The sequence below is a fragment of the Lipotes vexillifer genome, unplaced genomic scaffold, assembly GCF_000442215.2.
Source record: "Lipotes vexillifer unplaced genomic scaffold, Lipotes_vexillifer_v1.1 scaffold232, whole genome shotgun sequence".
In the NCBI taxonomy this organism is placed as follows: Eukaryota; Metazoa; Chordata; class Mammalia; order Artiodactyla; family Lipotidae; genus Lipotes; species Lipotes vexillifer.
Window position 1 is genome coordinate 8169 of NW_006793997.1, and position 12155 is coordinate 20323.

At 42.6% G+C, this 12155-nt stretch overlaps 1 protein-coding gene across 1 annotated transcript; it reads right to left on the bottom strand.

The window, feature by feature from the left end:
* Positions 1-184: 184 nt before the first annotated feature.
* On the bottom strand, positions 185-9740 carry ACSM5 (acyl-CoA synthetase medium chain family member 5; the record flags this gene model as incomplete). The annotated part of the gene is given in 9 exon segments (XM_007466964.1): positions 185-324; positions 672-792; positions 2633-2659; positions 2661-2736; positions 2822-2981; positions 6767-6863; positions 6865-6978; positions 9551-9568; positions 9570-9740. Coding segments are annotated over 9 exon segments (924 nt in total), but the record flags the coding sequence as incomplete, so codon positions are not given.
* Between the last annotated feature and the right edge of the window lie 2415 nt (positions 9741-12155).

The following is a 12155-nucleotide window of genomic DNA, read 5'->3' on the forward strand; positions in this document are numbered from 1 at the left end:
AAAAAAAAAAAAAAAAAAGCAGCATCTCAGAAGAGAGCAGATGTTCTCTGCTCTCTTCCAGGGTCATCCAATGATTCTGGAGATGCTCATTTGGAAACTGAAAGACATTGATGTCTGCAGGTTTGAAGGGGTGATGCTCCAAGTGGGGACTAACCAGTGATCCCACCAGTTCCTTTTAGAAGCTTCAGAGGTCTAAGGGGCCTTTTGGGGGCTGCCTCTTATCTCCCCACTCTTGTCTTCTCAATTTACTCCTTTGGATCTTGCCAGAAACCGTCTTTGGCAGTTCTGAAACAAAGGCCATCTAGTGACCATAAAACAAAAACACTTTGAAATTATCATTTTACAGAAAGCCTTTCGATGTCACTGGAAAGCCTCCATGATTCATGGTTTTCCCCAAAGGGCAACAATGAAAACAGCTAGCCTGGAGCACATGCTCTTTCCAGCAGTGTTTCAATAGCACCAACTGAATCTCCTTTATGTCAGTTCTTAGAGTGGGAACACAATGTGCTATGGGGAAGGCCCAGTGAAGAAACAGGGAGACAGGGCTGAGGCAGCAGCCAGGGTTATTCGTGTCTTCATCCTCCCAGTGCCTGATCCTGAGTGAGAGCCCAGGGAGCATGTGCCCTTTTGATTTCCCAGCTTATTCAGTCCTAGAACCCGCAGATGTTTACCTTTCCTGGGGTACTTGTACGGAGCAGTCACCCTTTTCACGTGCTCCTGGAGTTCCTGGGTTAGTTTCTCTGGATCATGCGAGGAATAGGCTGGAGAAAGGACTATAAATGCCTTTACCACCTGTTGGAAAAAACAAAAAACAAACAAACAAAAAACAAAGAATCAGGCCTCATGTAACAACTCTTTTCTCCTTAACCTAGCCTTGTGAATAAGTGCTCACATTTACCAGCCCAACATGAAAATTCTACCAGTGACTTGGACTCAGCCAGCAAATTGGATACCAGTTTCTTTCTGTTGCCTGCCTTTCCAGGATCAACTATTGGGAGTTATGGCTTTTATGCAGTGATTTTAGAATCCTATTTTCCAAACTCTTCCCCATACCTGAAATGACACGGTTAGAAGCCAACATGCTTCCCTTAAGATGCCAATACTTTGGAGAGAGGAGATTCACAAACTCCTTAGGGTTCATTACGTATAGGTTTTCCTGACTAGGAAGGCAGCTAGGTACAGGTTTGGACAGGCAGGATTGGGGGAAAACGTGTACCACCTGCAAGGGGAGGTGGGTCTTTCTGAGACTGCATGTATGAGTGTTTGCAATCAGCAAGCATTTTGATGCACAGCTGTTTCAGGCATCCTGAGGGACGTTGCACACCTTGGCTCTCTCTGCCCACATCTTTCTTTCAGGTTGCCTCCTGCCAAGGAAGAGAGATAGTCCCAACCTCAGGTACAACAGAACATGGTTTCTGACAGGAATGGAAGAGTTCAAAGGCCAGCATAGAACTCTGTCAACAACACCTAAGTGGTGGTTCATTGTCTTTGCATACTTCCCAGTGGTGGGCGTCTCACTACCATTTCATGTTCAGATAGATCTGGTTTTTAGGAAGGGCTTTCTCTTTCTGCTAAAACTACCAAGCATTTATCGAACACTTTCTATGTGCCAGGCTCTGTTCTTGTTCTGAGCATTAGACTTGGCTTAACTTTCAGCCATTTGTCATAGCCCCAGTTAATGTGAGCCATGCAGGACTAGGCATACTTTTCCAGGCACGATTTCTCTCCCCCACAGATGGGATTCTCACCCCGCTCACTCTATATTAGTGGCCTCAAATTTAGTGGGCATCGGAATCACTTGGCTAGGGGCTTCTGGTCAAAATGAAGATTCCTTAAGGCTGCATTCCCAGTCCCTTTGATTCAGCAAAGGGACTGTTGAATCAGTCCCTTTGATTCAACAAAAATCCCAGAAGACGCAGCTGTGAGCAGTCCAGGGCCCAGACTTTGCAAATCACTCCTCTGCCCTGAGGCTTCTGAAAATACAGCTTGATCTTGCACTAACTTTCACAAGGTAACTATGTTATACTTTAGGGTTATGTTGGATTTACAGCCAGTGAAAAGTTCGTAGGTCTGCCTGTGAGCTTATTTTTCTCATACTGTCTGTTCTTCTGGGACCCACGGGAAGGAATTTGCATTTCTCCTGAGAAAAGCCATCTTATTAAATTTGGTCCTTGTTTCTGACATATCAAGGTCACTTTAGATACTTATTTTGTCATCCCTCAAGTTGGTTATCCCTCACAGGTTAGAGCTATCAGCAACTATGTTTGGTGTGCTCACTATATCTTTATCTGCAAATGGAAAAGGACATTTAATTGGACAGGATGGATGACAAAGCCAGCACCTGCCACTAACATCTCCCACCTAATAGCCCCTTTTGGACACAGTACCATGTCCACTTGACACCAAAGTGTTGATATCTTCCCATGGTGTCCCTCTAGAGCATATTTGTATCTCTAAAGATGTGAGGGCAATGCTTAACCAAAAGGAATGTGTGTCTGTCTGATGGTGGCATTTCAGACTTAGCGGTACCTGGATGGGGTGAGATATGGGGGAATCTGGGCCTTCCAGCTTACTCTGCTGGGTGCTAATAGGCAAAGAATCGGGAAGCAATGCTCTTGATTGGACTAGTTGCCTCCCCTCTGATGGGGTCCAGGCTGCTTGCTGACCACAGCAGACTCCAGGACGGCTGGGTTCTCAGCAAGTGCACTCTCCACTTCAACGGGCCCGAGCCGGTAGCTGGAAGAGAAAAACAAACTCTTCCAAGTGTCCTCTCCTCTCCCATGAAGCTTCAAAGGGAGAAGGAAAGAGCAGCCAACTTGACCTTAAGGAACTGATCACGTCATTATTTCTTCCCATGAACCAAAAGTAGCCATCCTTGTCCATGTGGGTTCCGTCCCCTGTGATGTAAAAGTCTCCTTGCTCTGATGCTGCTGTCTTCTCAGAATTGTCCTGAAATTCACAGTGAGCCCATGAAGGGCCATCTGGGCACAGTCACTCAGGACACATGGCCTGAGCAGCCCCATGCCGAAGGCTGGGGACCCCTCAACAGGAAGTCCAGTGGCTAGAAGTCCCCACTGGGCAGGGAGCCATGAATCTGTGGGTTTTCCCTCTTTTTATTTCAGGTTCACATCACAGATATAGTTTTTTTTTTTTTTTTTTTTCTGTTGTTAGTTTCTGCTTTATAACGAAGTGAATCAGCTATACATATACACATATCCCCATATCCCCTCCCTCTTGCGTCTCCCTCCCTCCCACCCTCCCTATCCCACCCCTCCAGGTGGTCACAAAGCACCGAGCTGATCTCCCTGTGCTATGCGGCTGCTTCCCACTAGCTATCTACCTTACGTTTGGTAGTGTAGATATGGGTTTTCCCTCTTTTAACTGGAAGGAAGCTGCCAGGAAATGATTAAGGATAGCCGCCCACTGCCATCCGTAGAAGGGTCTAGGCAGCATACTTGCATGCAGGTGGGTGGGCACATGGCTATTGGCTCTGTTTCTTAGGATAAAAGAGCACACTGATACTCTTTGTGCACAGCAATCACTGAAGATAGAAAGGGAGTGGATGGCCAAGAGCAAGGGTAGGGGAAAGAGCTACGACACCAAACTCTGATTCTCAAAGCTTTAAGTAAAGCTACTGCTCAGTAAGAAAAAGAAACAAATTACTGGCACAGGCAGCAACACACATGAACCTCAAGAATGTTACACTGAGTAAAAGAAAGCAGACACAAACAAATGAATACTTTGATTCCATTTACATGAAGTTCTATTTTTAACAAAAGGCAAAATTAATCTTCAGTGACAACAATTTAGCAATTGCCTGAGGCCTAGGGATTGACTGCAAAGGGGCACAAGGGAACTTTTTGGGGTGATAAAAGATGTTCTATAACTTGATGTGGTGATGGTTACACAGGCATATACATTTGTCAAAAGTCATTGACCCGTATATTTAACATAAGGGCATTTCATTGCATGTAAGTTATACTTTAATTTTAAAAACGCATTCTGAAAAATAAAGAAAAAAGCTAAGCTGTCAAAACCTAAAAATAAATCTACTGCAAAATCTGTAAGAAGCATACATAGAGAATGTAAAACTCTACAGAACATTAAGGAAGATATACATAAGTGAAAAGATACACTTAATATCATAAAGATGTTAATTCTCCCCAAATTGATCTATAAACAATGCATCTCCAACTAAAATGCGAACAGTTCCACAGAACTTGGCAAATTGATTCTAAAGTGTATATGAAAGAACAGAGGACCAAGAATAGGTAAAACATTTCTAAAGAAGTTGAGTAAGAAGGAGAGACTTGCTCTACTAGATATTGAGACTTATGATAATGTTTTTGTGGATAAGGCTCTAACTTTCTCAGGGTAATGACGCTTGTTGTCAGGCTGGGCACTGGGAGATGTATTCAAAGTGCCCCCGGCAGAGCCAAGGCCCTCAGAAGGGAATGTGCTACACAAAGCTTAATAACCATATTCACCCCCAAATTGGGGGAGCTCTAAGCAGCCGTAGAAAACGAATTTTTCCCAAAATACTTAGCGCCACAAAAAGACGCGTGACATAACTTAATGTTAAAAAGTGCATAGTACAAAGTTGTGGTATGGTGCCAATTATGTATGAAACTATACCTGAGGACCCTTTGCTTGCATAGATTTCATTTAAAAAATGTATAATTTCTGTATTATACAATTATATATCTCTTATAGAATAAATAGAAAATAATGATGAAGGATGACAAAAGATCAGTCTCACTACTCAGATAATCAAGGCTAACAATTTGATCTGTGTATGGGAACTTTTCATGGCTTATCTGTGATTTTACGCATATACACATTTGTGTGAATACAAAATATTCTATACATGTATTTCTACAATCCAAGTTTACTTGAGGCCACAACAGTGAGAGGCCCGCGTACAGCAAAAAAAAAAAAAAAGTGTAATGAAATATAAAATATTTGCATAATATTACTCTGTGTGGCTATAATATTATTTATTTAAACACTTTCATGTTATTAGAAATTTGGATTCTTTTTCTTTTTAGTCCTTTCCCTTTCCTTTTCTTCTTTTTCTCTCTTTCTCTCTCTTCTTTTTTTTAATATACAATGCTATAATATCATTTATATAACTAATTTCCCACTGTTAGAAGTTCAGAGAGTACCTCCACCTTTTTCATCTGTTATAAACAACACTGTAATGAACATCTGTGCATTTGACAGTTTGTTCCCATAGGAAAATAAGTAGATTCCTTATACTGGGTATAAAGTTGAAATAGGCACATTAATTGACATGTGCAATCTCAGCTATATGGAATGTATATGCTAATGAGGGGGGAATGAGCTTACCTGGTCAGTCCTGCTGACCACTCAGCATTCACAGAGCAACTGTGGCCTGACAACCTCTATTAATTTTCAATGTTCCATGATTCTCATGAAGAGATTTAATATTTTTTTCTTAGTTAAAAATGACCCAGAAAGAAAACTAACAGCTGGTGCTAGTGATGAAAAGAAAAAGTTGAAGAAAACAAAGGTTCTTTTTAGCAAATAACTTTACAACTTGACTCTCTCAATGGAATGATCACAGACCAGAGAGGTCCTGTATTTAAGCTCTAGGAGGACAAGGGTTTTATCTTTCCTGTCCAGTGCTGTATACTTAGTGGCATGAAGTAGGCACTCAGTGAATAAGGAATAAATTCTTCAGGAAAGTCAAGGATTTACTTTCACCTACAAAAGTGATTAGAAGAAAATACATTTAAATTTTCACATTATCTCTGCTTGATGGAATTACTATGTTGTTATTGTCATTGTTTTGTAGGTAGATTTCTATGACTTTCAATAAAATACCATGAAAGATTATTTCTGTTGTAATCACAGAAAAGCCACAAAATATATATACAGCATTTCAAAAACAAATGGACTGACTTTTATCTGCTCCTTCCAATATTGTTGCTGATTGATGGCTTCCTATATACAGCAGATGGAGTTTCTATAAAGCTCGGCTGCATGTCTGAATCACCTGGGGAGCTGACGCACATTCTCAGAAGTTGGCTCTCATTGATGTGGTACTTGAGTATCAGAAATGTTTGAAGCTTCCAAGGTGCTACTAATGAGCATCCAGGACTGAGAACCATGTCAGCAGAGTTTTTTTTTTTTTTTTTTGCGGTACGCAGGCCTCTCACTGTTGTGGCCTCTCCTGCTGCGGAGCACAGGCTCCGGACGCGCAGGCTCAGCGGCCATGGCTCGCGGGCCCAGCCGCTCCACGGCATGTGGGATCTTCCCGGACCGGGGCACGAACCCTCATCCCCTGCATCGGCAGGCGGACTCTCAACCACTGCGCCACCAGGGAAGCCCTAAAAAATCTATTTATTTGTCAACATTAAAAGACCGGAAGTTTTCTTTCCATAAAAATCCAAGTGTTTTTAATTACAAACATCAGAAGTTCTGGAAACACTGGCCCTCATTCACACATGGAAACATGCGTTTGGAGTTTGGAGGAGTGGTGGTCCCTGCTGGATGAGGCATGTGAGCTCCAGTTCAGCGCAGTCCTCAGCACTCCCTGCTGCCTCACACCGGCCTGTTTTAATCAATTACAGTGCTATCTGGCCCCTGTACACAATCAAGTTTGTGACTGTTGGGCAAAGGGGAAGTAAATAAAACGCCACATGGGGTTCAATTTCCTCCATCTCCCAAACCTCGTGGATGCTGCCAAAGCTCGGGCAGGTTGTGTCAGCCCCAACTGGGAGTCTCAGCCCTGCTCACTGACCTGTCCTCCTACAAGCCACACTGACCAGCCACCACTCCTGGAGCTGAGGAAGAGGCAGCATCATTCTGTCTCCAGGCTGCAGGCCACACGTGCCCCCCCAGCACGTTAGCCGCCTTCCTGGACTGCTCCCCCACCTCCTCAAAGCTCCCCTTGACCTCTGCTCCCATGCCATTGACCCACCAGAAGGCAGGGATTGGGGGCCGGTGCCCAGCCTAGGCAGCGGTATTGGCAAAAAAGAAGTAGAAACCATTGGTGAGGATTTTTGTTTGTTTGTTTGCTGTTGCAAACCCGTGTCCCCTGCATCGGCAGGCGGACTCTCAACCACTGCGCCACCAGGGAAGCCCTAGCAAACACTTTTTGTTTGTTTTTGTTCGTTTGTTTTATTTTGTTTATTTCTTTTATTTAACACTTTTTTGATTTTGTTTTGTTTTTGTTTTTAACTGTGTCACTCTGTGTGAAGTGCTGTCTCATTGTGGTTGGGATTTTATTCCCCTAATGAATAAAGACATCGAGCATTTTGCCATGTGTATATTAGCCATTTGTTTATATTCTTTAGAGAAGTGCCTATTTGAATCCTTAGCCAATATTTTAATTGGGTTATTTATCTTTTTATTGTTGAGTTTGAATTCTTTTTATATTGCAGATATGTGCAACATATATATAGGTGTGTACATATATATGATCTATATATGTATATCAGATATGTGATTTGCAAATATTTTCTCCCATTCTATGAGCTATCTTTTCACTTTGATCTACAAATACTAGAAATTTTCATGAAGTTTGATTGATTTATTATCTTTCATTGCTTATGCTTTAGAAACCATTACCTAATTCAGGATATGCACTTATATTTTCTTCTAAGAATTTTATAGTTTTTGCTCCTTCATTTAGGTCGTTGATCCATTTTTGAGTTAATTCTTGTATGTGGTGTGAGGTAGGGACCACATTCATTTTTTGCATGTGAATATCCAGTTGTGCCAGCACCATTAATTGGAAGGACAATTCTTTCCCCATTGAATTTTCTTGGCACCTTTGTTGAAAACCGATTGACCATAGATTTATGGGTATATGTCTGGATTCTTAAGTCTATCCCATTCATCCATGCCAATCTTTATGCCAGTACCACATTGCCTTTTTTTTTTCCACACAGTCTTGATTACTGTAACTTTGTAGTAGGTTTTGAAGTGAGGAAGTGTGTATACACCAGTTTTGTGTTCCTTTTTCAAGATTGTTTTGGTTATTATGGGTCCCTTGCACTTCCACATGACTCTATGGACAAGACTGTCTATTCTGCAAAGAAGTCTACTGGAATTTTTGTAAAGCTTACATTGAGTGTGTAGATCACTTTGGGATGTATTGTCATTTTTTTTGCAACTTTATAATTTCTGCCTTAATGGCAAATAAGTTTTTAAAAGTGCAGTTTTACTTATTCATACTATTCCTTTATAAAAGGCAGACTTCTGGTAAGCTTTTAAATGCATGCATAACGAAGAGGCTATTATTTTCTGGCAGTTCTTTGTTCCTGAAAGTTAAACATCAGATGTGTTTTAAACTTCTGTCAGAATAGTCATGACGGATATGTTATTTTTACATAATGAGGTAATATCTCAGGGGTGTGCTCACTGAGATACACCAAAATCGTAACAAGTTTTTCTTTAATAAATATTTCCTGGATTACTCTAGCCTTTGGCTAGTTTCTAGAGTTCTGAAAAGTTGATTATGACCACTTTTCTAAGGTTTTTGTTGCTGCTATTATGGAGAAAAAAAAGTTTAGAAAGTCCTTATTCCATCATTTTTTCTGACTTAACCCTATTTGTTTGATTTTTTTCATTAGGAGAAGTCTTCTAAGGATGAGCCTAATGTAGGCTCACTCTGCTTACACTCTGTAGACAGGAAAGGAGCACCCTGACTCCATCTCTTATTTCTCATTTAATTCACACACAGCTCCAAGTGGCGTACGAGTCCCTTTTTATAGGTTAGAAGACTGAGATCCAAGGAGCCTAGGGATTCGCTCAAGGTCGCACTTCAAGCGGATGAACCACATCCACTTGACAGCAAAGCTTGCTTTTGCATCTCAGTCATTCTCACACCACCTCCATAAATTTTACCATATCCACTAAGGGTAGACTGTTATTACATCTACTCACAGTAGTACTTGTCTCATCTTTTTTTAAAAACAAGCTCTTCTTAAAATTAACATAAATAAATTTCTTTGAGATAAAGTTTATATTCTCCTACTACAAATAAAAAGTACCTTTAACATAGAATTCGGGGAGAGGCACAACAGACACATAAGGAAGGGAAGATGAAGAAGGAAGCAAATGCACAGAGACACCCAAAGAAATAGATCATCTGAATTCAATTCTATGTGTCTGCTGTGATCTGTGACAAGCTTTGAGCCTTAGCCAAGCTCTCTCCTTATTTAAAAGGGATGTGCACGACGTGAGGAAGATACTAAAAACAGACTAGGAGTAATACAAAACTTTCTCCTTCACTTGCTCAGAATGATTGGAAGGGAATCAAAAGGGGCGTAACTCTCTCCCTGTGTGATTTGGGCTCAGGAATGTGAGACACACTAGGGATTGGGCAAGGTGTCTAAGGCTCAAAGACTTGGTCGTAATTGTTTTTCTAAGGTTAAATGCTAATAGTTTAAATTTTAGGACTTGAGAAACTCCCAAGTCAAAATGTCCACATGTCTTGTAGCCCTGAGTCTCACTGGGGTGCCCAAGCGTGGACGGAATCTGATGCTCAAGATGGACCCTGGGGCACAGTGAGCTTCACCCTTTCCAGCTGACTCCAACACATCCAGCACATCCTGGGCAAAGTTGAAATACTCAGGCACTGGCTGTCTGCCCAGGCTGATGATTTCCCAGGTGGCCACAATCTTCTGAGGGACAGGTAGAGGCGGCAGCTGCCCATGAGACACACAGATACCCCAGGCATTTCTCAGAGCCTGGAGGACCAGTCCTCTTAGCCATATCACCAAAGAGGAGAGAGAGCATCGTCATGAATTCTGGGCTTCAGGGAGACTCTGAGGTTGAAGGGAAGCTTGTGGTCAGGCCTAGGGTGAGCATGGCACATATCGGCTTGTAGAGCAGAGTCCTGGGCTTTAGTCTGAGTTCCATGGTGTGATTTTGATCATTTCTCCTCCCTGGACATGAGGTCTAGCCCCTCCACCTCTACTGTCCGTGGATCTCTGTGGATCTGAGCGCAGGAACTCAGAGCCTGCTTCCCAAGGCTCAGTCCTTCAAAGCGAATCCCTCAAAAAGCCTTTGGCAAATCCTGAACTGGCCTGACAAGGTGAAAGAAAACTCCAGGGCAGCACTCTCCAAAAGAAATGTGATGTGAACCACACGTACTCGTGTAATACACAATTCTCTAGTAGTTTCATTCAAAAAAGTAAAAAGAAATAGGTGAAATTCACTATAATACATTTTATTTAAGTAGCTATATCCTATAATTTCAACATGTAATCGATATCAGAAATTACTAGAGAGATATTTGACATTTTTTTTGTTGTTATTCTTAATTCTTTGAAATCCAATGTGCGTTTTACACTTACAGGCACACTTCAGTTTAGACCAGCCACATTCAAATGCTCAAGAGCTATACGTGGCTAGTGGCTACTGTATTGGACAGAGAGGTTTTAGTGCCTGGCTATTCAGAGTGTGGCCTATGGACCAAGGACCTCAGCGTCACCTGGGAGCAGGTTACAAAGGCAGAACTTTAGACCCCACCCTCGACCTGTGGAATTAGAATCTGCATTTTAACAGGAACCCCAGGTGAGTCGAGCACGTTCAAGTTTGAGAAGTGAAGCAGTGGCCTCGGGACTATATCCCCAGTTTCTTTCTGCCAAGTTCCTCTTGGTAATAATAATAATAGAATATGGGAGTAAAAACTGCCATAGACTAAATGGCAAATTCATATGTTAAATCCTAACCCCCAATGCAATAGTGTGAGGAGGCTGGACTGCTCGTGGGTGATTAGGTCATGAGGGTGGAGTCCTTATAAAAGAGACCCCCAGAGAGCTCCCTTGTTGCTTCTGATTGCAGAGCATACAGCTATGAACCAGGAAGCACGCCCTCACCAGACACCAATCTGCCCACGGTGCCTTGACCTTGCGCCTCCCAGCCTCTAGAACTGTGAGAAACAAATGGTGTTTAAACCACCCAGTATATGGTATTTTTGTTATAGCAGCCCAAACAGACTAAGACAATAATCAACAATAATAATGTGTCATGGTAACAGGAAAAGCAATAATAACTGTCATCTGCTGAAGGCTTATTGTGTATGAAGCATTTGAAAAGTGCTTTATATTTCCTTAAATCCTCATAACAACTGTATGATGTGTTATATTCTCTATTTTATAGATAAAGAAAGTGAGGCTTGGAGGGGAAAAGTGACTTCCAGGTCTCACCTCCCAGAAACCTAGACCCCAGCTTCTGCTGTGGCCACCGGCCCTGCAACAGGGGTCGGCGTGTGAGGCAGGACTTCCTTTCCCTCACCTCCCTCCCCAACCCCTCACCTCTCCTGAACTCTGCCCCAAGCCCTTTCCTCTGCCTTTCACTCCTGGATTCTGGGGGCCCCTTGACAGCAGATAATTAGAATCCCAGGCCTCCTTCCCAAGTGCACAACTGCCATTTCAGGCCCTGCCCTCTTTAGGCTTAATCAGTAAAGGCCTCAGGGGCAGCTGACACCCCCTGCTGAAGGATTTCTCTCCACAGTGCCTTGTTCTTGAACCCAGGAAGTGAGAAGACTTCTAGGTTTTGCTTCAGCTGAATGCAGGCCTTAATGCCTGTAAACATTCGGGCTCCTGGGAACGCCAGTAAAGGCAATTTGCTGACTCAGTCTCCCTCGGGAACTTTGGCCCCAAACGCAGCCAAGAGAAGGCAGAGCCCGAAGCCAGCAGGGGACACCACGTGGCTTCAGCTGGTCAGCACACTTGAGCCAGCAGGCACGGCCCCGCCACCTTTTCTCACAGCTGGGAGATGGTACTCCAGCTCCAGCGCCTGCTGGGTGTCTGGACCTAGGGGATATTTTCCCTGAAAATTCAGGTCATCATCTAATCCAAAAAGAGAACAGGAACTTTATTATATTGTAGCAGAAAGGAGACAACAGTGACAATAATATAAATCAAATCACGTCCCTTTTCTGCGCAAAACCCTCTAGAGACAGGGAGTAGATTGGCAGTTGCCTGGAGCAAATGGGCACAGGGATCTCTTTGTTGGAAATGTTCTAAATTTGGAGTGTGGTCAGAGCTGCACAACTCTGTAAACTTACTAAAAGAAATTAATAGGGATACAAATAATTGTACACTTGAAATGAATTTTTGGTACATAAATTATACTTAAATAAAGCTACTAAAAAGAACAAAGTGTCCTCTGGC